Here is a 26,303-nt window from a genome sequence, read left to right as displayed (position 1 = left end):
ATTTGAAGCGATCTTTTATCAGTATGAATAATTTGCTTTTTTAAGCTTAAAAAACACTTTATCACTGAAAAGTTGTTCTGGAAAAAAAACATTAGTTTTTGTTTACCTGTTTCTTTAAAAAATAGAAAAAAACATCAGTTTGAAGTTAAAAATGGAGAAATTTAAATTTAGTGTCTTTTTGTACATTTTTAGAAAATAATCCAAGCTTTTTCACACATTTCACAATTTTAAATGTATAATTTTGTTTTCTTGCATCATTTTTCAGTTTAAAAATATCAATATAGAAATTATAAGAATTAAACTCAAACATGAAGAATGTTATTATAATATGTTAAAATTTGGTTTAAAGCTATTTTTTTAAATTCAGACAATCAATTTTTTTTAATATTTCATGAACAGCCTTAAGGGCCGGTCATACAACTACCGTAATCTGGGGTGAATCGGGACTACAGTCTGAATAGGGACAGCAGTTTTTAGAGCACTTAAAGCTTTTAAATTTGGAAATGGATGTACACATTTTGTTGGCCTGAGTTTGTTCTAACCGAAACCAACCGGAAAAATCAAAACATTGTGCTCCAACATGGTTAAAACTGCTGTCCCAATTCGCCCCATGTGTCCCGATTGACCCCAGTTTACGGTATTTCGAAAAGCCGTCGCGGGCCGGATGAAATGGCTTCATGGGCGGTGCTAACTTGCTCCTGGAAGAAAATATAGCGTTCTCAAAACTCGTCTATAACGTGATTTTCGAGCAAAAAACACGTTTTAGACGAGTTTTGAACACGCTGTATCTTTTTTTAAGGGCAAGCTAGCACCATACTCTCTGCGGTAAAGGCTGGTATGTAGATCGGAAGGAAAGGGGTCAAGAAACAGCTTTACGAACAGCAGAACAAAGGAGAGGGAGCGATTTCTTGGGGCTTTTCTTCACCCTCTCTGGCTTGCTTTCGCTGCCGCTGCTGCCCATTTGATTTTTTTCTTGACCAGTTCCTTCCGAAGTGCGTATACCGCTTAAAGCAGAGCTCCTTCCAAAGCATCCAAATATGAATCCGGTTTTAGTACAGCTTGAAACGTGAATTTTATAAAAATCCAAATAAAAAATGGGGTTTCCCATATAAATTTGCATAGAAAATTGAATCGCTTTGCACAAAGTGAGGACTAAACCAATCTTTCGCAAACTTTGGGGAGGACTGAAATAGTGCTGTGCTCACTAAATTTGAACAACTTTATTTTTTTCCATACAACCATATTACACCCTAATGGGACAGCATGAATCTTCAGCTGACGCCGAACGGGCATATTCCGAAATTAAAGAATTACATGACGAGTTTTCTTATAAAAACCACCCTTTTTAAAATCGTCCGGACCTTTCTCCAAATTGTTTTTTTAGCATAACTTATTAAGTGCTTTACTGAACTACATAATATTCAATATAGGGTCTTATGGGATACAAGATGGACTGTGTCCAAATTTCAAGGGGACCTACCGGGATTTGATGCTTGTGTGAAAGAAGCCGCAACCGCCGTTTCTGATGCCTTAACTGTCCTTTCAAACTCATAAGCGTATCCACTTCATTTCACGACGCCTGCTACTTTTCACTAAATTCACGGCTTCCGTGCACTCATGAAATATCGCCATAACTATTACCACCCATTCGCAGAACAGAGAAGGGCGACATATGAATGAATAAGCTGCCATCCAGCCGATGGGGTGGCTCACAGTCAGTCTCGGTCAGCCCGTCAGTAACAGAACAGAAGCAGGGGGTGTCGGGTGGAAAAACTCATTCATTGCATGTGCGTGTACCGTGAACGTGCATGTGTGTGTGTGTGTGCGCGGTTATTGTTTACCCAAAAAGTCACTATCTTTCTAGTCCCTTCTTCCAAAAAAAGTGTGAAACGCACGAAGTCCGTGGTTAGGAAGCAGGTCGCGTCGTGTTGTTGTGCAATAAAGTGCGTGAATTTGTAAATAATCGTCGCGCCGTGAAGAGTCGTGAAAACGTTGTGACCTCAAAAAAGGGTACCACAGAGCAAAAGCGTCGACGGCGGAGGAGGAAAATCAATGCAGTTCTAAACACACAAAAATGGCGTCGCGGCGTCCACCAGTAGTAGTGCTGCTGTTCACGATCGTGCAACCCGCCAAGGTCCTGGCAGCCGATTAGGCCGTCCAAATTTGTCGGAAGATTGGTGTTCGGTTCTCCACACAGAACTTGAATAGTGATTAGCACGAATTAAGTGAGTTTTGAGGTGGGTTCTTGCCACACAGAAAATGGATGCGCACAAAAATCGATAATTCTGTCGTCGTCGGAGGAAAAAAAATACCCCAGAGTACGCCGTGTGCCAAGGGATCTTTGAACTTTCGGGCGTTCGTTTGACCTCATACCGTGCTCTGTGCGCTGTGTATTGGTGGGTGATACGGTGAAGTAGAGGGACCAGGCGTGTACAATGATGGCGCGACGTGCTGCTTCATTATAGGGGACAAATAAGGGGGATTCAAGAACAACACAAAAAAAACATAAGGTCTGTCCGATAGAGACACTACGACCAACACCACCCTTCGTTTGGGTGATATTAGAAGGAGGAATACTGCCTGTGTATAGTATGTAATATCGGGAAGGGGTGGAAGATATCGATTTTTTTTGTGTCGCTCGAGCTTGTTTTTAACTCATTGACCACAAAGTGCGAGGAGAGCCCTCGTGACTAATCCGAACTCGTGTGTGCTCCGCGCTCTTGTCTATATATTTTTAGTGTCGACGACTACGTGAACGTGAACGACGAGAGATACCACAGCAGCTAGCTAGCGAGTCAAGCCAAAGGTGTCCTTCAAGAGTCTCAAGTAGCTCAAGGCGAGCTCGGTTTTGGAAAGCAGAAGATTAGTTTTGTACACGAGGGCTGTCGCATCTGCCTCTCGCACATCAGTACAGCGCGCCATGAGTTCCGGCCAGCAGTCCCAGCAGTTCTGTGTCCGATGGAACAGTCACCTCGGCAGCATCGGAGCTGCATTTCCACAGGTCAGCCAAATTAAAAAAAAGAATTCTCAAGACCCACTCGAACTATTTTCTGTTCTAAAACCCCTTATCAGTCATACAGCAAGCAAACTAATAACCAAACATCGTAAAATGCACTTCACACATCACACTAAAACGAACGTGAGTATGTGTGCATGTGTGTGTGTGTTTGTAAGTTCGGGTTCTAGGGTTCGAGTATGGGTTCAGCTACAGAGGCCGTCGCGACGCTCTCGCGCGTGTGTTACCTAACCAACCAACCAGTATAGCACGAGAAGTAAAGACGAGGGTCCTAAATATTTACGTGCTCGCGTCATTTTAAATGGCCTCGTGCTTGCCACACGGGGGTACATATTCGTTTTGGGTGGTGGTGATGATGATGATACTGATATAGCTTCTGTGCCTTCAATCGTGTTGGTATATAATGAAATCGAAATGCGAGGGTCGCGTTTGATTTGTCGAATGCTTAGCTGGGCTGCCAGTTTGGAAGTAACGATTTGCTCTATACGTTCTGGGAGGTGCTCTTTTGATGCTAATTTTCTTGAAGTTATATTTTAAACTTCTTCTCTCTAACATAATCGTTTTAACAACCAATTACAATTGGACATCATTATATGCAATATGAGGCATCTGTTTGTGTAGAGCATCTATGCATTCCAAATTTAGTTTTTTGTTGAGGTAGTAGAACATAATTCCGGTTTTTGATTACCGTAAACCGGAGGGACATTGATAAGATTTCAATTCATTTTTCAACCATTGTTCAACCGATAAGACTGTTCTCATGATTTATATTTTTAAACCATGTACTGGGCAGAATCTAGGCACGTTTTACAAAGTTCTTTTAATATTGCCTTGAAAAATAGTTTCATTGAAAATTGTTACTTTAAAAAACCGGGGTGAATTGGAATTCACTGTTTCTTTAAAATAAATCGGAGAAAAAATTGAATTAATTACGTCAAGTTATTAACTTTTCCTAAACTTAATACAAATTTCAGATTAAGGTACCAGTTTGATAAAAACTCATTAGAAAATGATTTTTACATAAATATGTTATTTTTTGTTACTACCAAAGCTTATTTTGTAGCATGATTCAAAAATATTCAAATATACTTAGGCATTTGTTCTTGTTTTTAATTCCTGTTTCAATAACGCTTAAAACTTGGATTTATGCTTGACACATTGTCCAGCGACAAAAGGGACACTTTTTGGCTGATAAGTCAAAATTGTTGTTGTTGTTGTTGTAATTGTTTACTTGAAATTAGTTTTCCATAGTCACTTTTTGTAGAAAATATAGAAAATACAATTTCAAATCCGAATCTGTAATAATCTTTAAGATTGGGACATGTTTTGATATCATACGAGACATATTTCGAAAAAAGTGTGAACTTTCGTGACGTTGCATGTTTATATTTCAAAAGGTCTAAAAACATATTAAATAATTGTTATGGAACTTTTATAGAAAACATTGTTTCATGGGTGTTGTGTGACAAAATGTTCGACATGAATGAGTCACGAAAAAACGAAGTTGGTTTTTGCAAAAGTTTAAATATAGTGTCTTAGTTTACATGTAATTAGTGAGACTTTTTGTCTAAATCATTTGAAAATTTGCCAACATGTTTAAGATTAACTTGTAGATATACCAGTGAATTTGCTCTTAAATCTTGAGAGAGAAAAAAAAACTTTTATGTTACAACACAAATGAGTCTAATGGTTTCAGTATATAGTATTGAGTTGTTTTTTATTACGAATGGTTTTTCTCCAAAGTTTGTGTGGAGAATTAGTGCTGTTTGCTGCTCCCACATAAAAAAGCAAAGCCCCCCAATCTTTTGTGGTCTCTGTTGCAAGTTTCTGCTCATTTCTAGGCGTCCGAAGGCTCCGAAGGTGTGGTGAGTCACCAAAGCCTCTTTTACGCAAATGGACCGACGTTTTACTTCCCCATCCGATAGAAGGCCAGGAGGATAAGGCAGGAATCGTACCCAAGCCCATAGCAACTTGCCGATCCCAGCCAAAGTCGTCAACCACCGCGCCACGAGGCCCTCCCACATATTGCATGCAATTTTTGCTTGTATGTAACAGCGCAAACCGCCCTAATTCTCCATCTAGTTCTCTATAAAAAAAAATTGGAGAAAAACCATTTGATCTTCTGTGATTCTGTAATTCTATTATTTCGGTTACAATTTCAAATATTTCAATGCCTATAAAAAAAACCAAAAAAATGATTTTTTTGAACAACATGAAAATATTTTTCACTTTACAACTGATTATAAATTAAAATACTACTGGAATACAAATTTGAGCATTTCAAATTTCATAATATTATCAAAAATCTTCTGAATAGTTAAGAGATTTTGGAAAAAAAACCTTCTGTCCAAATCAACTTAACCGTTTATAGAATTAGTCGATTAAATCAGAATGTAGAAAAGACTTCACAGAATGTTTTCTCCAAATAAAATATCAGCATTAGTTTAATGTTTGCAGACATAAACGCAATTTTAAAATTAATAGCAATTTTTTCAATCCTAGATTTAAGTTTGGATGCCATTCAATTCTCGCTTTCAATTTTTTTTTATCAAATAATTTGTAAAATTCCAGTGTGAAATAACTTTTAAAATCATACGATTCTTTAAAAAAACGTTGCTTAATCCACCTTCAGGTGGGTGGTGCCTTCCTTACATTCATAAAGTTATTACACTACAGAGCCTCAAAAAAGAGTATAAATAAGACTTATTTTTATCAAAATATCTGAGGTCCGGCCTTTTTTAGTGTATAAATAACACTTAAGTGGTTATAACTTTTGATAGGGTTGTCAGATCTTCAACGTTTTAGGCCCATTGGAATGGTCTTTTGATTACCTATACAAAGACAGGTCGCATGGTGGATCCGGACAACGTTTTAATCAAAATATTTGAGATCCGGCCTCCGACAAGTGCATAAATAACACTTAAGTGCTTATAACTTTTGATAGGATTGTCCGATCTTCAACGGTTTGGGAAAGGTTTTTAAGCACCTTTTTAAAAATGTAAAGCATGACGGGTTTTCTTACAAAAACCACTCTTTTTACAATCTTCCGGACTTTATTCGAAATCGTTTTTTTAGCATAACTTTTGAAGTACTTTACTAAACTTCATAATATTAACTAGGGTCTTGTGGGACCCCAAGACGGATCGAATAAGACCAAAACGGTTGAAATCGGTTTAGCCAATCCGGAGATAATCGTGTGCATGTTTTTCGGTGCACGGACTCACATCCAGACACGGGCACAGACATTTGTTCAGAATTTGATTCTGAGTCGATAGGTATACGTGAAGGTGGCTCTACGAGGTCTAATAAAGAAGTTCATTTTTCGAGTGATTTTATAGCCTTTCCTCATTGAGGTGAGGAAGGCAAAACATTTTCATCAAAATTTTGAAAAAGAGCGAAATAGCCGTTCAAAAGAGCGGCTCTTTTTAATGAGCGAACGAAAATGAGCGGCTCCTAAAAAAGAGCGGTTTTGCCCACCTCTAGCTCAAACCATCATCCATTGTACAATTAACGCAGAATTCCACTATATCCTTCATACGGAATCGTCGTCTACTTTCTTCACCTTGTTATCACTTAACCACGACGCGATATTGTTCTCACATTTCATTGAGCTTCAACGATTGTTATTCACGCACTTATAAACATACTTGTTCTGTTTTGCGGCTTTGTCTACTTTAATTTTGGACATGATCGGGCTTAAAGATTGTGTTGGAATTCGGTGAGCTCGTTCCTTCTGTAATACAAATATTCTTACATTTACACTGACATACTCTCAATTCAATTAAGACAACCACGCCAATACAATCAAACCCCGATGGTTTGACATCAACTGTTGTCAAACGAACGGGACTGTTGTCAAACGAACGGGATCACGTTTTAATTTGACACCCCTTTTACACGGAGTTCACACACACTACCAAACGTTTGTTTTGATAGTGTGCGTGAGCGCTGTGTAAAAAGTGACAGTTTGTCACTTTTTAGTTTGACTTTGACCAACCAACGGGGTACAAACTAAAAAAGTGTCAAACGAAAAAGTGACCAACCACCGGGGGTTGAGAGTATCCAGGTTTTTAAGCGAAGATGGCGTTCGAATTGTGAACGTCCGAAATGTCAAAATCGCTCAGTAGCACCAACATTAGAAAAAAAATGTGGCTGTCATGCCATGGCACACTTTTTTCGTCATCTTCGCATAAAAATCTGGATAACTAAATACGCGGTAGGGTACTACCCTGGTCGTTCGCTGTGAGCGTTCGATTGCCGGCACTCTGTTGAAGGTTCGGCTATGGGCAGTATACTGTGCCGACTAGGCACTCGGTCCTGGGGTCTTGGAGCGGTTTCCGCCGATGGCATGCAGATTCCGCCGGTGTGCGCGCCGTGGTGATTCTGAGCGACTTTTTAGCGACGCCCTGAGCGGCCAACGAAGTGGCTTGCCCTCGCGGACCTACGGTTTGAGCACACAGCAAAACCTGGACCTCCTCCTTTCCGGATTTTGCTAGAAATGCAGCTAGAAATAAGAATAATTTTAAGCAAAACCTAGTTAAATTTAATGTAATAAACTCACCTTTTTTATAGACGCGGATCGGTTTTTCCAACCATAAACATAAAAATACCACGAAATACTGCCAAACTTTTATTGCCCTCACTAGAGTTGAGTTAGTGTTTTGAAACATTTAAGAAACCGTCAGTAGGGGTGACATTGGGTCTGGGGGGTGAGATTGGGTCAAAGTGATTTTTTACGGTTTTTACCATTTCTCAGGTTCTTCTCAATGAAAATGAATTCTTTTGAAAGGGTTGTGTAGGGGACATTTTAAGATGACTTCGCTGAAATTTTGAAATTAAATATGTCTTTATTGAACTTTCTTATAATAATTACATTTCATTTACATTCTAAGTGGTATGGCTACATGCTCTTCATCTTTGTTATATTTTTCGTTTTCTTATTAACTGTTCACATTCATTTATTTACTTCAAATTGTTTTACATTTTTGCATTGAATCGTATACATTTGGGTAAAAAAGAAAAAAAAATCACTTTAACAACTAATCCTAACTTAAAACTAAAAAAGCAAATTCATTGAAATATTCAAAATCATTAGAACGAGTAAACTACGAACTGTATTTTAAGATAAATCCTCCAAGCGTTCTTACTTGTTCCGCACGAGTTTTGCAACCACGCAGAGTTGTTGTCATCTCGATGAAAATGTTCATAAGTTCTTGTGGTGAAAACAGGTCACTACTGCCTTCATCCGTTGATGCTGGTTGGTTTTCCCTCGGTTGCTGACTGAAGCCAGGAGGTGTTGTATTCTCTGCAACTTTTTGCCGCTGATTCAACGGCAATGGCTGCAGATTTGGAACCACTCGAGCAGATCCCGCTCCTGGTGACGCCAAAGCAGGAAAATCCACGTCCGTGTATGCTGGTGGTGTTTTGCGACGATTTGGTTGGTGCCTCGTCGTCGCTTGCTGCCGAATTTTTACAAACTCAGCACGTTTTGGGCAGCTTCGATTCTTGGTCGAATGGTCGCCGCCGCAATTGAAGCATTTCGCTTCGATGTTCTCGTTGATTGTTTCGCAAGCTTGAGTTTTGTGCTCACCTCCGCAGGTTGCACAACGACTCTTGATGAAACAGTTCCTTCCACCATGCCCAAACTGCAAGCAGTTCGAACATTGTGTCACGTCACGGTGCACTGGTCGATAACGTTCCCAAGTCACGATGATGTTGAAAATTGCCCGAACTGCTTTCAGCTCAGACGGCGTTGTCGATCCTTTCTCGAGATGAACCAGGTACAGTTGATCACGATACTTGATGTCCTTGTTGTGTCTCGTCATCTTGAAGACTTCGATCACGTTCAACTTAAGAGTTTTGAGCTCTTCTTTCAGCACACTCACATCCATGTCGTACAGGCCTCGGAGGACCTGTTTCATGGGGCGTTTACCTGGATCGTCATGGCTGTAGTATTCAATCTTTGTGTTGTTCAGAAAATCCCGAACGTAGTTGTAATCCTTTCTGGTAGGTAGCAGAATTTTGAGTCCATCAGCACACAAGCGAATGGAAGCTCGTAAAGCACCAGATTTGATAAATCCGGTCAGCCACTTTCGCACCGAATCCGATGACGATGTTTTCACAAAAATGGGTGGCAACTTTTCCCGTCGTTCAAATTCTTCCTTCTCGCTCACGTCCACAGGGAGGGTAGCGAACTGGTTTCCAGACAAATTTTGAGCGTCCTTGCTCAAACTGCCTGGCTTTGCAGGTAGCGCTTCGGCATTCTTTAGCTTCTTCAAATCTGCTGATCCTGCTGGTGAGGACCGCCTCTTTTTCTTGCCGTGAGGCATTTTTTGCACTTTTTAGCACTTTTTTGGTTTGTGAGGGACGCACGTCTGACTCGCTTCTCTGCTGATCGCAGACTCTCATGACTTCGCTGAAAAAATCTCGTTCCTAGAACAAATCCTGTTATTTTGGCAGATGTCTAAAGTTGGGGTACGTTTTTGGGCAAAAATGACCTCTCGAAAAATCATTTTTCTAATATTTTTGTGAGAATTGCTCGAAAACTACCCAAATGTTTGAAAATCTCCACTTCAAACATTGTAGCGTGTCAATACGATTCCCTCGAACAAGAAACACTGTTGCATGACTTGTTTTTACCATATCGTTGTGTTTGAGCATCATTTTAGTTTCATTTGACCCAATGACACCCCCTCTAAGGGGTGAGATTGGGTCAATTTTCAAACAATTTGCATTTAAGGTAGTGTTCTTCAAAATCCACCGTATTTTGGTAAAATGTTAGTAAACTATCTAAGAACAAATCTACGTTGAAAGATTTTTAATGTTATTTAAATTGTTTTTGTTATTAAGAAAATACGAAAGGTGTATCGTTTTTTGACCCATAGTCACCCCCACTGACGGAATGTCAAAGTGTGATGTAACATTAATGGCTTACTTCACAGTGATATATAAAGCTTCCATTAATGCTTCAAAACATTATTGTGCTAAATGCTTTGAAACTTTAATTGGCTGTTCTATGTGTCATTATACAGTAGGTAATAATGTTTCAAGCTACAAATGTTTCAAAACATTTGGAAAGTCTATTTAAAGTGTCATAGCATTGAGAATGTTTATTAAGAGTGAATATAGAGTTTTGATTAAATGCTTGTGGTTACTTGGGTATGCTCATGAATTTTGCGACATCCCCTTAATGTCCCTTAATGTTGTGACGGTTAAACAAGGGCGTCTGTGTGATGTGTCCCTACACCCGTTACAAATTACCGTTGCTTTGGGGGGATGGGACATTTCTGTTGATATAAGCACTGGTATTTGTAACAACAAAATTTGTACAAAAAAATGTACGTGGTTGTACAGATTACTGAACATAAGACGACGATCTGTTTGATCAAGCGAACACCTGTGAACTGAACCAAGCCGCCGGCGGGTATGAGCATTATTCATTCATTCATTCATTTAATTTTGGACATGATTATCTTTTCACTGTGAAATACACACTGTTGGCTGATACAATGAGTTTTTCGGTCATCGTATGCTCGCAAGGTACATGAAAAAGAAAAAGAGAAATAATGGGATACCGTAATCTGGGGTGAATCGGGACTACAGTCTGAATAGGGACAGCAGTTTTCAGAGCACTTAAAGCTTTTAAATTTGGAAATGGATGTACACATTTTGTTGGCCTGAGTCTGTTCTAACCGAAACCAACCAGAAAAATCAAAATTTTGTGCTCCAACATGGTTAAAACTGCTGTCCCAATTCGCCCCATGTGTCCCGATTGACCCCAGTTTACGGTAAGTACAATGTAAAATAAAATCGAACATTGAATAACAGACTAATACAGAAAAAAAGAATGAAGAAACCTTTCTTATTGCAACTAGACAGAACTACCAACTTGTAAAGCGAAGTTTACTAGAAAATAACTGAAGTTGTAAAATATGGGTCAAGAGAAACAAACTTGAATAGTCAACATATAATACATATATTAAAATAGATTGAACGTACCTTTAATCATATAAAAAGTTATGCCCAAATTTCTCACCAAATTATTTTCATCAGTTATATTTCTACAATAATGTATTGTGATTTCAAGTTAGCATAATTGAGTACCGTAATATGGGGTGAATTGGGACTACAGTCTGAATAGGGACAGCAGTTTTTAGAGCACTTAAAGCTTTAAAATTTAGAAATGGATGTACACATTTTGTTGGCCTGAGTCTGTTCTAACCGAAACCAACCAGAAAAATCAAAATGTTGTGCTCCAACATGGTTAAAACTGCTGTCCCAATTCGCCCCATGTGTCCCGATTGACCCCAGTTTACGGTAGTTAAAGTTTATGGGGTAAGAGACAAGTAATAGCAATAGCCAAGTGTTATCAAGTATATGTCTACATTCGACGCACCACCTTTTTCAAAATACAGGAAATGATAGAAGGAAGACCCCATTCTGTATAGTGGAAGATTTCTGCAACACCTTGGACTCAGACCAGACATTTTGTCTGAAATAAGAGAGAATGACAAATATTGCAGGCCAAGTGCGAATGATGCTGATGATACCTCTTCAGTTGACGCTCAGGCGAGGAACATCCTGGAAGGAGCGTCACTGACTACGTCCGTAGTAGAGATCCTAAATAGGGAGACTGGTCGAAGTGAATTTGACGTACCCAAACAGACACGAGTTTGACGTATCCAAACGAGCATTTGCCTTTACGCCCAGCAAAACTTATCAGTGTTGCCAAGCTCAAAACATACGTTGCCAGATCGATTTAGCCAGCTTAGACCAGTCTCCCTATTTAGGGTCTCTAGTCCGTAGTCCTGTTAGATCATACTTGATCAAGACAGTATAGCTCTGGTTCCTTGCAAGTGTCCTATTTTCTTACCTCCACGTTGGCTTGGTTTTCATGATGACCTAGCTGGTGGCCTGTGGAAACGGATCGTAAACCTTTGACCACCGTGGGTCAAAGTCGAGACGGCTAAAAGAAAGGGGCGCGACAATGTGGGAAAGGGAAGTAATTTGTGATTGTAGACGGTATTGTTTTGATTCGCAGTATGTTGAGTCAACTGCTGTGGATGTACCTGAACGTTGCAGAACGGGGTTTCCTCTCTCCTTTCCATTTCCAGCTACCACCTATCTTCTGTTTATTTTGTTTCACTGATTTTCTAACGCGGCTCTGTTTACTATCCTCCATTTGATTTCGATTTTACTCATTTGATTCTCTTATTTCTCAACGCTTTTTCACTCTATTTTACCAATTGATGCTGCTGTAACATACTTTCTGCTTTCCCTGCTTTCCCCTTCCCAATCAATCAATCAATCAATCCTTAATTTGGCAGTCAATTTTGTTTATCATGTGCCTTTTCTTTATTTGTCTATTTGAATAATTCAATATTCTTTTGGGCCAATATTCAAATTTGGGCCTATAAATTGCCCTCAATACAATCTAAGCTTGTTTTTTTACCTCTATTTATTAATTATTGTTAATTTCTTTATCTACTTCATAAATTACTATCTTTCTTTTACTATTGATTCTTCAAATAGTATATTTCTTTCACTGTCCATTGTTTTCAATCTTTACCCTTTTCTTCAAACAAATGAGGTTCGAGCCCTTACTCATTTTTTGGAGTGATCAAAGAATTAACACAAATATTACTATTGTACTTTTGACAAACTTTTATAAAATGCTTAGGACCAAAATTGTAACAAAACACCGCGACAAAAGAAATAGCAACATAAAAACACGACTCAACACTAGGAAAGATTTCAGGAGAAAACAAAACACAGTAAAATAACAACTAGTTTTTGAATTCAAACTAAAAATAAAACAGTTTTTGTTTTAATGAAAGTTGTTAGGCACACTATAAATGGTTAGGCGCTTATACTTACATCAAACCCTACGTAATGTACCACCCCCGGCCGAGTTAAAATGCGTAACCGGAAAAGAAGGTGTGCATGCCTGGCACGAACACTCAAAGCGTGTTCTAGCGTGCTGCTCGTACTGACTCAGAGCAAGGGTGAGATGTAGGTGTAAGGGCAGTGCGTGTTCGTCGGGAACCTAGTGCATAAGATCGGTCAAGGCCCGTTCTTACACTGAAAATTGCGAATTGCGAATAAGAGAGAATGACAAATATTAAAACAGTGGTATTATCACTAAATCCTATCATCCTTTCACCCCCCAAGACATGGTCTATCCTTCGTGCCTTCGTGTCTTGGGTGATGGCGAATTCTACCTAGAATTCCCAACAGGACCTCCCTCGGCTCGAGTTAACAACATGACAGCGACGAGAACACAGCCGAATGGGAGTTGACAGTATCAAATGCATGCTATACCCTTTGCTTTGCTGGATACTTACTAATAGCAAAGGGCGAGAGTCCTGCGACTCTCAGCAATCATGAATACTGCCCATTTGCCACTTGGAGAAAACCCATTCGATCTTGTCTAAATATTCAAAAAATCAAAGTGCACGTTTTTCTGGGGACCCAAAACTTTATTCTTCCCCTCGAGTTGAGTCTACGCAGAAATTTTGTTGGTCGGTGTTATGGATAGTCGTTTAGAACATATTAGAAAAGATAATCCAAAAATATTACAGTTACGAGGTTTTAGTAAGGTTTACAGTACGAGGTTTTTTTTAAAAATAAAATTAAGTTGCTAAAAAACAAATTCTTAGTAAAAACTGGATTAAGTGGCTCAACCCATACAAACTTGAGAAAATCGTTAATTATGGCATTGAGAATGTGGAGTTTTCTTTGGTTCAAAATATCTCGGTATTACTGGACTTTTAAATTTTACGACAAAGACTTCCAAATATCTGTTAGGAATTAGGTCAATACTTTGTATACCGATGTTAAAAATGAGATAACAATGCAAATCGATTCCAAATCTTCTTTTTTTTGTAAATGATCGCATGAATGAGGGTTATCATCAATGCAAACGACGACGACGACCGCCGCATGTGCACGTGGACTGGTGACGACGACGACGACGACCCAGGTGAGGGTGATGATTCTGCCTGGGGACCTGGGGAGGAAGAAGACCTTGTAGTTCACAAATATTGTAAACCAATACACACATATGTAGGCACAAATCGTGAATGAGTGTGGTATGATGGCACCCTCAGCTTATGCTACTAACTAATATCCCACGATTTCCTCAACATGCATGATGTGTTGTAGATATAATGGTAGTTCACCTGAATGGATTAATGGGCCAGACAGTTTTGCTGATAAAAACAAAATGAAGCCAGGCGCTGAGGACGATGATGATCATGGGTCAGAATAACTTCTTTAGCACGTTCAAAGAATAAACAGAACGGTACCCTGCACAAGTGTAAGGAAGACAGGATTGTTGCCTCTTGTGAAAGGACAATCTTTATTAATCAGTGGGTTACGGGCTCTCTTACGTGACGTATCAACTTGTGGGCAATGAAACGTGTTCAAAATGGGTTTGCTGTAAACTCAAAGGGTCAAGGCGGAAGCAATGATTGCTTGTTTAGTTTATTTTGGGTCTTGAGCAAAATACTAATCTTAGGTACACGAGGTCACTGTTAACGCACCAATTGAATTTTCTATCTACTTTCAGTTGTTGGCTGGCCAACGATTTGTGGACGTTACGCTAGCGTGCGAAGGTCACCAGGTGCACTGCCACCGGCTGGTGTTGGCGGCATGTTCTACCTTTTTCGAGAACCTGCTGGGTGAGAACCCGTGCAAGCATCCCATCATTATCCTGCCGCGCGAGATCAAGCTGTGGGCGATCCAGGCGCTGGTAGATTTTATGTACAAAGGAGAGGTGAATGTATCTCAGAACGGACTGCCAGATCTGATGAAGTGTGCCGAAATTCTGAAAATCCGCGGCCTGTGCGGCTCGGATGCGGCCCTCAATCTCAACCAAGTTACCAGCCCTGACGGAGGTAGCACCAGCAGCAGCAGCAACAGCGGAAGCAGTAACGCTGGAAACTCGTCTGCACAACAGCGTGAATCGTCAAACCAAAGTGGCCAAAGGGGAACTAGTGAGTTGTTGAACTTTTTAAAATCACGAGCTATTTAAATAGATCCCGTTTTACTTGTAGGTCCTCAAAGGATGGAACAGGGCAAGGGACAGCAGAACAGTGCTCTCAGCGGAACAACAACCGAAACTGGGGGGATTTTTTTAGAAACCTTAAACACAAACCCAGTAGCGTCATCGACGCCGACAAAGGTATTGTTTAATAGTTAAAAAAAACATGAAAATTTATTAAAATATCATAATTTTATGCACGTTTCAGAAGGTACCTAGTCAGCAGCAACTGCAACAGCAACAAAACTTACACCAGAGTGGCGACGATGGCGACAATAGTGATAACGGGGGAAGTGGCAGCGAGATGTGCATCAAAACTGAGGATTTGATTATAGGTAAGAGGAATTTTATGTTTAGATTCTAGATTATGCTCCATATTTTTTTTCTAATATTAGATGAAGACGTTGGAAAGGGCGGTGAAGATGAGGAAGAGTTAGAAATGGACGGAAACGATAAAATGCAAGCGGGTAAGTACAATATCAAAAGTATATTAGTGCAACAGGCGTGATGTTTGGAGTATTATTTTCCAAAATACTCAAATGTTAGAATTCACCTGCCTTCGACAAACGAATGCATTATGAAAATTGCAAACTATCAGTCAACATTTGTTTGAGTACTCGTGCGTTTTTGCTTTGCTTGGAGGGCAATCCAAATCGATTTGGTAACCCGTATCGAAATTGAACAATAGCGAATAATAGTGGCCTCACGATGACGGCGAGCGAGTTGTTGGAAGATAGGTGTATTCTTATAGAGCTCTAACGCTTGCTAAATTGTCTAATTCTTGATCAACTTGTAATGTCTGTCCATCTACTCTTTGCAGATGACGACGATGAAGACATAGAAGAGTACATCGAAAATGTAGATCAGTTTGGGGAGGAGCCTCAGAACAGTAACGGTGACAGTACCAATAACGAGTTCACAATCACCATTACTGACGAAAACAGTACTGGCTCCCAAAAGGCTACCTCTGAAGCACGGCCTTCCAAAGCAAAACCAATGTCCACCTCGCCTCCGCAGTCATCATCGTCGTCGCTACTTTCGTTACTGACACGTGGCTCGATTCGGGTCAAGTCGAATGAAAATCTGTTTGAAAACTACAAGCATCAGCAAGATCACATAGAAGAGAACAAGTCCGCGTCACAGAAACACGTGTATTCGCAATACGGTGACGACGGTGGTGGTGGAACTGGTCTTCCTTCTTCTCTAGTGTACAACCGGAATACGATGGATATCTACGTGAAGCCAAAGAAAGGCGGCACCAGTACGGCCAGCAATCCGGACGTGTCCCTGGAGGATCCAGGCAGTGACACATCCGCCGATGGATACGAGAACATCATTTGTTCACCAAACTTTCCTCAGCTTAGTCGCAGCTCGATGATGAGCTTCCAGGACGAAGATTACGACGATGACTTTGACATACAGATTCTGCCCGACGACAGCTCGATGACCAACGGGGACAGCGACACCGGCGGAGACGACGATCTGGTTTATCCGCCTCCGTTGCTGCCCTTTGGAAACTCGGAAACCAGCATTACACGTGTGCCATCCGGAAAGTCTAACCGATCGTACGGTGGACCAGGACTGTCAACACCTCGAAAGACTGGCGGACGCGGAGGCAAGTCCGGAACCCGTCAGCCCCGGGAGATCAAGCCAGCGGTAGCGAACGGAGTTGCAATCGCTCCGTCGGCGTTTATACTGAGGAATCCGCGAGGGAACCAGCCACGGTCCTACAATACGGATGCCCTCTGGAAAGCACTGATGGATGTGAAGGCGGGAGAAAGTATATACAGGTATGACGTCATATGCTGCTTTTATTTCATTCTGTATTTCGTTTATTTTCGTTATCTTTCCGTACACATTTCAATGTTTTCTTTTTTATATTTTGTTCGAATTTCACACAGAAGGTCGAAGCTTTTTTTGTAAATTTATAATGTTTACAACTAGACTAAAAAAATCTATTTGAAACCTGTTTGATTGAAGATGAACAAATGTTTTTTTATAACTTTTTAATAAAATAATTTTCGAAATATCTTTAATTGAAAATTATGGGCTGATTTGGTAAAGGCAGCTCTGTAACTGAATGTTGCTATACACTTTTGCCTTTCTCACCTTGCTGAGGAAAGGCTATATAATCACTCGAAAAATGAACTTTTTAATTTGACCTCCTAGACCTTCCGTCATTTATACATATCGACTCAGAATCACCAGCTGAGCAAAGGTCCGTGTGTTTGGCTGTATGTAGACATGTGTACCGTATCAATGTCACTCGAATATCTCGTCACTGACTGAGCCGATTTTGACCGTATTGGCCTCATTCGATTCGTCTTGGGGTCTCATAAGTCCCTTTTGAAATTTATAAGATTGAGTTGTACTTTACTCAAAACAAAAAAAAAAGTTATGCTTAAAAAACTGCTGCATTAGGGTGTAATATGGTTGTATGGAAAAAAATAAAATTGTCCAAATTTAGTGAGTCCTCTACAACTTTCCCGAAGAGAGTATGGTGCTAGCTTGCCCCTAAAAGAAGATACATCGTGTTCAAAACTCGTCTAAAACGTGTTTTTTGCTCGAAAATCACGTTTTAGGCGAGTTTTGAGGACGCTATATCTTCTTTCAGGAGCAAGTTAGCACCATACTCTCTTGGGCAAAGTTGTAGAGCACATTCTAGAACATCCGAATATGAGTCCGGTTTTGATATAGCATGAAACGTGGATTTGATAAATATCAAAATCCAAAAAAATGGTTTTCCCCATACAAATTTAAAATTGAATCGCTTTGCGCAGAGTGAGGACTAAACCAATCGGTCCCAAACTTTGGGGAGTTGTTTAGGGTTCGTTAGTTCGAACACGGAACCGGTTGTTGCGTTTGAAACAGAATTTGTATACGATTCTAATTAGATTCCGTTTTAGAATTCGGATTGATTTGACTGGGTAGGTGCTGCGATCACGTCAGGGAAGATCCATAAACCATGTGGACACTTTAGGAGGGTTAGAATCACACTATAAATGAGAGGAAGGCACCAACCACCTAAAGGTGGATTAAGTAACGTTTTTTTTTATTATTAATTTAAGAAATACGTGCCGAATGGCTTTTCTCTAATGTTTTTAAAAGTCATTAGAACATGAACCATAGGGCCTAAACTGCCGCTCGAAGCTAGTCATATGTAATTTCGTCAATTTTGAGGTAATTATGCAGTTTGGTTCAAAATCATGTAAACTATCAGAAAAAAGCCTTTCCTCAGTAAGGCGAGGAAGGCAAAACTAATAAAATAATGTTTTCCAGAAGTATATGGGTGAACCAATGCATTATGCACATAAAAAGGGGGTAAATGAGGCAAAATGGTCCTTGCCGTCATTTTCTGCCATTGAGAGTGTCACCAATCGATTTCTCGTGATTTTTTACATAAAATAAGATACTTTAGAAGTGCGGAAAACTACAACAGTTAAAGATATTCGAGAAAAACACCCTAAAAAAGACTAAATGGGGTAAATGGAGCACTTTTCCGTTTATCCGTTTTTTTTTTCACCCGTGTTTGCTCACTGTTCAATGACATAAAATGGCTTCTTTGATCATAGGAAAGGCCCTCAAAAAGTTTGAGCAAATTCATAAAATGTAAATAAAATCCGTTTCTGGTTTTGGTGGGTAATTCTTCATTTCCAATTCACGAGAAGTTTTAGTCATGTTTTCGCCTTAGTGCATCTGTTAGTTTATTTTGTTGAGAATTTCTTGTTTGCTTTATTTTTTCTTATATCTTTTCTTTTTTGCTTATTTCTTCCTTCTTTTCATTAAAACAATTTGTTCGCCGTACCTCCTTCCTCCTGCAGAGCATCGCAAATCCACAAAGTTCCTCGCAAAACGCTTCGCAACTGGATGAAGCGATGGGACATCAAATCCGCCTATCCCATGCCACGGCAGCTAAAGGAAGCCGCGGAGAAAAAGCGAATCATCAAAGAACTGACCGAGCAAGCCCAGCAGCTGAGCGACGAACTAACGACGCATTAGGAGCTGGTCTCTAGGCTGCAAATGTCTAGGAACGAGAAGCGGGGCAAAATTACAAAGAGTACGAGAATGCAGGAAGTGAAGGATATAGAAACCGAAACCATTATATATATATACGTTTTTACAATAAAAACAAGAATGAAATGATAGTCAGTTGGAAACAGATGGCAAAGAGATAGAGACAAATTTATGAATATATATACATATATTTTTTTTTCAGTTTTAGCGTATAAGATAAATTTATAAGGAAACCAATGTGAAACTTCCCCAAGAAACGAAACAAAAACGGTTCAAACAAATTCTAGTTCAATAGCGATTACCAAGATTGTCATATGTTTTAAAAAGCATACCGTACAACAACAACAAAACAAAATCTCCTGTGTTTAACTTTATAATTTTAATAATTTATAATAAGTTCACCTTCAACAAACAACTTTATGTAGCGAGTGTAGGTTTTAATTTTCTAAATGCACTTTCTGGGTAACTGTAGAACCATCTGTTGGTGTAATTTCATTTAGAGGAGTAAACCTACTTCTAGTCAAATGTTGTAAAATCACAAACATTAGCATCTCCCAAGGGCTTTATACGATTCTAGTTAAGCGGCTTTTAGTCACGATCGGTTGCAATGTACCATTTTAAGCGAGTGTAGGATATTTCATATACTTTTTAAACAAAATACAAATATTTTACTAACATTATGTTCTCGGCACCAATATAATCCATACAATTAGTCAGTACTTATTAGCATGGGATTTCGACGAGTGTAACACACGACCAGTCTTATTTCATTTAGTTACTTTTTTGAACCATACTAGTGTCGTTTCGTAACCAAAAAAATGAGAAGAAGTGAAAGCCAATAAAAACTACATTGAACAAACCAAAACTATTCTTACTTACTTCGCTTCGAAAATCAGACGAATAATTGCCAAAATGCCGTCAAATATTCCTCTTAAACTCGATTATGTTTTATTTATTTATTCGTACTTAGAGTTTGTCATGGCCAACGTCACGTGTGAGTATGATAGTGGAAGCAACAATGGAACAGCATCAACTGGGCAGCCACCGGCGGGTGCAAATGCAAATGGCCGGCGGGTACGTCGTTCCGAAACTTTGCTAAGCCAAGCGGCCGACTTTGTATCAAACGGTCAAACATTTCAAACGGTCAGCGACATGTTTAACATTCCAATTTCGACCATCAGGTAACGTGTTTGTCCCTCCTATCACTTTTAAATCATGTTCCAAACCAACTATTCAACTCCTTCCAGGTTCTACATGGCTCGAAAGGGCATCCTGCCACGAAGGAAACGGGGTCGAACGGCCATTCTGCCCTATGTAGTAACAGGAACTAGCCAGATTCCCCTAGCCGTACCATCGTCGTCATCAGCATCAGCGTCTGCATCTGCAGGCGTTGTGTCGAACGCCAATCAATTTCCAGCAACCAGTTTCAACCTACAGCAACGTAGTCGAAGTCGTTCTTCAAGCCCAGCAGAACTGCTGAGTTTTGCAAACTACAAACTACCTGAACTTAGGCCGAAACTCGTTTAGTTTCATTTGTGCGCTGAGAAACCGAAATATTGTATCAATTTGTAGAACTTGCCACTTTAATGTACATTCACACTCAGGAACCAAACCAAATCCAACTAGTATTGCTTCAGACAAGGCTTCAGAGCTATCTTTTAAGTATATGTATGATTAAATTGTAGGATACAAATCATCGATTTTAGCAAATGATAAACCGACAGAGATTATTCATGTAAAAGTGTGATAAGAAATAAAAACTGCTTGAACAGGTTTAGTGCACCCAACGATATAAATGCATAGATTCATGTTTGCAAAATTCTAATTTAAAAACTGTATTCAAGAAATCATCATAATCATAAAAAATCATAAAAAATAGTTATTTTGCAGTAGAACAACAAATTGTTCAGATTAACCAAGCAAGTAACATTTCCATTAAAAAAATTGTTATTTTGTTTCAACTTTGCATTATCGCTTTTATATTATTATTTTTATTTTTTTTGACGTAGACTACGTCTTACTCGAAGGTACTGGGGTGCCATTGCAAAAAAAACCTGGGAAGAAGGCCCTGGAAAACTGCGTCATCCGTCAAACGCTTCCCAGTTAACTCAATACGAATTCTGAAACGGAATCTAATTAGAATCGTATACAAATTCCGTTTCAAACGCAACAACCGGTTCCGTGTTCGAACCGGTTGTTGCGTTTGAAACGGAATTTGTGTACGATTCTAAATAGATTCCGTTTCAGAATTCGGATTGATTTGACTGGGTTATTGTAGAGTCGCAACCGGGACTCCTTGAGACACGACGTTCCGGACGCAGCACCATCGCTGCCGATCATTAACCTCCCAACCACCCACTGACATCATGTCCGCTTCCGTCGTGTCCTGCTCCGGATTCCGCCAACCGGTTCCTGTACAATTCAATCACACTCACACTTCCGCGCCAATCGTTCACTCTCCACTGTTCACAGCGTAAACATAAACACGCGCCTCTTTTCATGCGCTGTCAAAAACCAAGTACACGCTTCAGTAAGGGATAGTCTGTTTCGGGTTATTATTACCCGGTCAATATATTTATATTGTTTACATTATTTTGAAGGACGAAAACCCTACACTTATAACTTCCTTCCCTCAAATCGAATCGGCACGATTTATGTTCCATTCGATTCGAAAATTATTCAGCAATTTTATATTAAATTTTCATTGTTGGCAAAATTGTTTAACTATTAAAACAATTCATTGTTTTAAAATGTTTCAAAATGATGTGATTTTGCAAGCTTCCCTTTCACGGACGGGAATGTCACGAACCTATTTTGAGGGGAAAATAACCCAAGCACCGCGACCGTTGTCGGTCGCGAAAAAGGAGAAGTAGCGGGCCGAAAACATATATAAGAAAGTGCGCCAGTTTTCAAATCATCATTCACGTCTCAGACGTCGGACCAGCAAGACTATCAGCAACAGAGCAGAGAAACTAGAACAGCAGCAGCTGCAGAAGAGGACCAGAGCAGCAAGAGAGAGAGGAACCAAAGCTACAACAGAAGCGCGCATCGCCTATTCGTTATCGACAGTTGCCTCTCGTTGGCCGGGCCGTTTGAATATTCTGAGGAAGGGGGTGAGGATAGTCTCACTCTTCGGAGTTGCCCTCACTCCCCGTCCCTCGTCCCACCTGAGACGAGTCTGTAACAACAAAGCGTCGCCTGCTGCCTTCTCACCGAACAGTTGCCTCTCGTATTCCAAGCCGTGGTTGTCAAACAAGAGGAAGGGCGTGAGGACTCCACACTTTTCGGAGTTGCCCTTACCCCCGTCTCTCGCCCAGCCGGGATGAGTCGGTGAAATGCCTTTCAGGAACAAATGTTGGTCTTGAGGGGTGACGGATAGCACAGCTTTCTGAGGCTACTCTCGCCCCCAACCCCTCTCCCACCCTCTATTCTGCTACCAAACATTCCTTCGGTTTACGAAAAACGTTTTTCGTTCTTCTCTTTCCTTCCTCCATTCGATGTTGTTGTCTAGTCAAAGACTTACCAACACATTCAAAGAATGTTTACATGGCAGCTGCGGTTTTGTTTGCATTAGATTTGCCATCGCTTCTAGTAAAAGTCAACTCAATTGGAATTCAGTTCGAATCGTATACGAATTCCGTTTCAAAAACCGGTACGTACACGGTCCGATTGAGTTTACTGGGTGTCGGGGGCCCATCTCCCACTCACGATCTTATTCCGTTAATGTATTTCAATTATCTAGCTTATTCTTCAAAATTATGCTATGTCCACATATCAAAACTTTACGTAGTCTACGCCATTCCGGTTATGTCTGTGACATAACTACTTTGACATTTTTTTCAGTTTTATGTAACCCACTCGGAAAATAATCTGGTAAATTTGAGTGTCTGGCGCTGGCGGACGTTTGTCGTGCAGTTCAGACACACTTGGCACACTTATCCTAGACAAGTTTTGCGTAACGCTAGATGAATCTGGCGAAAATCGGGCGAAAGTTCTGCCAGCTGTCTGGCACAAAAATCAACCGGTTCAATCGGTTGAACCGTGCACGACCGGTTTGTGTCATATTCACCAGAAATCATGGCAGAAATCTGGGGTAAATCTGGGGGAAATTCTGCCAGATGGCTGGCGCAAGCCCCCAGACGAACGCCAGAATTGTGTCCGCCATTTCCGACCGGGAACCCACTCGGAAAATAATCTGGTAAATTTGAGTGTCTGGCGCAGGCGGACGTTTGTCGCACCCGGTCGGAAATGGCGGACACAATTCTGGCGTTCGTCTGGGGGCTTGCGCCAGCCATCTGGCAGAATTTACCCCAGATTTACCCCAGATTTCTGCCACGATTTCTGGCGAATATGACACAAACCGGTCGTGCACGGTTCAACCGATTGAACCGGTTGATTTTTGTGCCAGACAGCTGGCAGAACTTTCGCCCGATTTTCGCCAGATTCATCTGGCGTTACGCAAAACTTGTCTAGGATAAGTGTGCCAAGTGTGTCTGAACTGCACGACAAACGTCCGCCAGCGCCAGACACTCAAATTTACCAGATTATTTTCCGAGCGGGCAGGGATGCCAGATGAAATTTTGAGTTATCTGCAAATTTGTTTTTCAAATATCTGCAAAAATCTGCAAACTTAAATACACGTACAACTAGGTTTATGGTCGTATCCTACAATTCTGTTTAACTAAATTATGATGTTTAACTTAAACAACGTTTAGTGTATGTTTTATGTCCTTAAATCTGTGTGAAAACAAATTATTTAGCTACAATTATTGATCCTTGCACTGTAACTTGGATTTGGCCCGCACTTTTCTCTCGCACTTTTGACAACAAAATTTACAAAAACTAGGCAACTAGCAATTGTTTATTTACATTTCCAGTCGCAGTTTCCACCAAACTGGACATTCGCACTTTAAAATTGCAATTGACAGGTGAGCAACATCGGCTCGCTATGATCATTTTTAGAGAAAATTAAAATTTCTCAAGGCAGCATGACAAGCCGGAATAGTGCGATCGATAGCAATTATTTAGTGCGAAGACCAAGTTAGTGAGAATTGCGCAATATTTGCAATAAATTCAATTAATTTGAAAAAAAAAAACGTAATAAAATGTAGATTCCCTTTTCGATAAAACGACAGGAACTATACAAACAATATTTTTAAAATTAAAACATTTTTATCAAGATATCTTTTGTATTTTACTTCTCAATGTGTTTTTCTATTTCAAGGATAGGCTAATATAAAAATACTTTTCAGAGGTTTTTCCAATGTGTTTCGAAAACAAAAATTGTACAAAAAATTAACTGCCATTTAAAATTATTATAAATAAATAATAAAGGCACGGTTCTCAGTTTTGTGATACTTTTGAATAACTTAACAAAAGTTAAAATAAAATTAGCGATAGTCTTATTTCGTGCAGTATTGTATCGAAGGAAATTATTGTTTCAACGGTTTAAGCAGATTTCACGTAATTATAAATATTTTTTTGAATCTCTAAAGTCCATGTAGCATATTTTCAGATAAGTCTAATTTTTTTAATAGCTATTTTAATGGCACTGCACCACTTTACATGAAATGTTTACTATTTGTATGGTCATGTCAGTTATTAACATAAACTTCAAAATTATTTTATTTATTATGAGTGGAAAGAAGTTTTTGTTGCAACTCGCAGTTAAAATCTTGGTTAAAATACATATGCGATAATTTTCTAAATTGATACGAAAATTATTATTTATTTCAAATATTTATAAGTCGCTGAATTATAATTCATTCATACAAAAATTATTGTTCGCTATTCACGATAAAAAAGAAGATAAATGGGAATGGAAATGCTAACTAAAACAATTCAATCGATTTTTTTTGTGATTCATAAAGATCCAGTTCAAAAATATCACAGAAACTTAAAAAAATGGTTTATAATTTTAAAACTAATTTTAATAACTACGTTCAATCTCTCTTGCTCATGGTTACTTCAGTGCACCAAAATTTTGAACTCAAATATACTGACTCAACTTTTCACGGTGCTTCAAGTTGCAGTTGTTCATGTAGAATGTATGCTAACATCTCTCCAAATTTAATCAAATTTGGTTTAGCACAGACAAAGTTACAGTGCGAAATGTAAACAAAAATGGATCAATTTCAGGGGAATAAATAATACCTGTTTCCCAAAGCCCGTAAAAATGACTAAACGCAACATTTTATAAAACAAAAAATTTTTGCAATCATTTGAACCTTGGACAAGAACCCATGTGAATAACATTGTGAGTTTAGACCGATTTTGAGTGTTTTTCAACCTTTTCCGTTAGGTGCACCAGAGCATCACCTGGGCATATGAGCAACTAAATATTCAGGAGCATTTTTTCAAAATTACAAAAAAAAACATTTCAATCAAAACAAAAGTTTCTAAACGTTATGACTTTTCAAAAACAAGACAAAACATTGTTATTAGACCGATGGTTTTATTATCTTCCTTAATTTTGATGAAAATGGGTGTTTGTGAGTTTTGAATGAGCCAATCAAAAGAAATCTGAAAGTGCAGAGATTTTAGAATTTGTATTTCATATCGTAAACTGGGGTGACTTTGATAGGTTTTTCAAATGCCCGTCAAATTAATATTTAAAATTTTTGAGAATTTTGAGTATGTAAACATTAAGGGATAGCTTATTATCGAACATATATGCAAAAATATGACTGTAACATTGGATGTATCAAAATTAGTGGCCAAATTAATTTCTATCAATGTCACCCCGGGCTATCAAAGTCACCCCAGTTTACGGTACTTCAGAAATATGGTCTTACAGAAAAGAATAAGTAGTTTTAAACAATTTTCGATGCATTTTCAAACAACTGCAACAATAGATTTGAAGAAAATCAGTTTTTGTGATTTAGAAAAAAGTTGCTCATCATGGGTTACGGTAAAGTATTTCCTGCATTATTGTACCAAAATTTTACCATTATTTTGTTTTCGATAAGCAAACAGCTCTTAGAGGGTTAACGAAATAAATCAATGTTTTACATTTTTAATTTTCTTGTAAAGCCGTTGCAAATATTTTTCAAAGTTCAAAATTTGTAAAAAAATCATGGGACAAAAAAAATAGTTTTAAAAAACTTCAAAATTTCAATGAAAATAGAAATTAAATCAACTGAATACAAACTAAAATGCATTTTTCTGCATTGATAATCATATTTAGTATTAAACTTCAAAAAATATTTGCAACGGCCTGATTAAAAAATA

The 26,303-nt window shown here is 39.1% G+C and overlaps 1 protein-coding gene across 4 annotated transcripts; it reads left to right on the top strand.

Moving 5' to 3' along the window:
* The first annotated feature begins 1,716 nt into the window (after window positions 1-1,716).
* LOC6035351 (protein tramtrack, beta isoform) lies at window positions 1,717-19,938 on the top strand. Of its 4 annotated transcripts, none has more exons than XM_038248461.1 (8): window positions 1,717-2,225; window positions 2,739-3,001; window positions 14,586-15,012; window positions 15,073-15,200; window positions 15,268-15,394; window positions 15,455-15,526; window positions 16,267-16,849; window positions 18,881-19,938. In XM_038248461.1, exons 2-8 carry the CDS (start codon window positions 2,921-2,923, stop codon window positions 19,056-19,058), a joined length of 1,596 nt encoding a protein of 531 aa, XP_038104389.1. In that variant the 5' UTR covers window positions 1,717-2,225; window positions 2,739-2,920; the 3' UTR covers window positions 19,059-19,938. The 4 variants fall into 4 exon arrangements, with proteins under 4 accessions (XP_038104389.1, XP_038104386.1, XP_038104387.1 ...); XM_038248458.1 differs by having other exon boundaries at window positions 15,880-16,849; XM_038248459.1 differs by having other exon boundaries at window positions 1,717-2,237; window positions 15,880-16,849.
* Window positions 19,939-26,303: the final 6,365 nt, after the last annotated feature.

This window comes from Culex quinquefasciatus, chromosome 1 (assembly GCF_015732765.1).
Source record: "Culex quinquefasciatus strain JHB chromosome 1, VPISU_Cqui_1.0_pri_paternal, whole genome shotgun sequence".
Lineage (NCBI taxonomy): Eukaryota > Metazoa > Arthropoda > Insecta > Diptera > Culicidae > Culex > Culex quinquefasciatus.
The sequence above is the reverse complement of the archived record's forward strand: the minus strand, read 5'-3'. Positions and strand labels throughout refer to the sequence as shown.

What these genes read in the sequence shown, in the direction of transcription:
- LOC6035351 (XM_038248458.1), top strand. Translation starts at nt 2,921, where the DNA reads ATGAGTTCCGGCCAGCAGTCCCAGCAGTTCTGTGTCCGATGGAACAGT. An exon ending in CGTCATCGACGCCGACAAAG is followed by an intron (nt 15,201 to 15,267) that starts GTATTGTTTAAT and finishes TGCACGTTTCAG; the next exon opens with AAGGTACCTAGTCAGCAGCA. An exon ending in AACTGAGGATTTGATTATAG is followed by an intron (nt 15,395 to 15,454) that starts GTAAGAGGAATT and finishes TTCTAATATTAG; the next exon opens with ATGAAGACGTTGGAAAGGGC.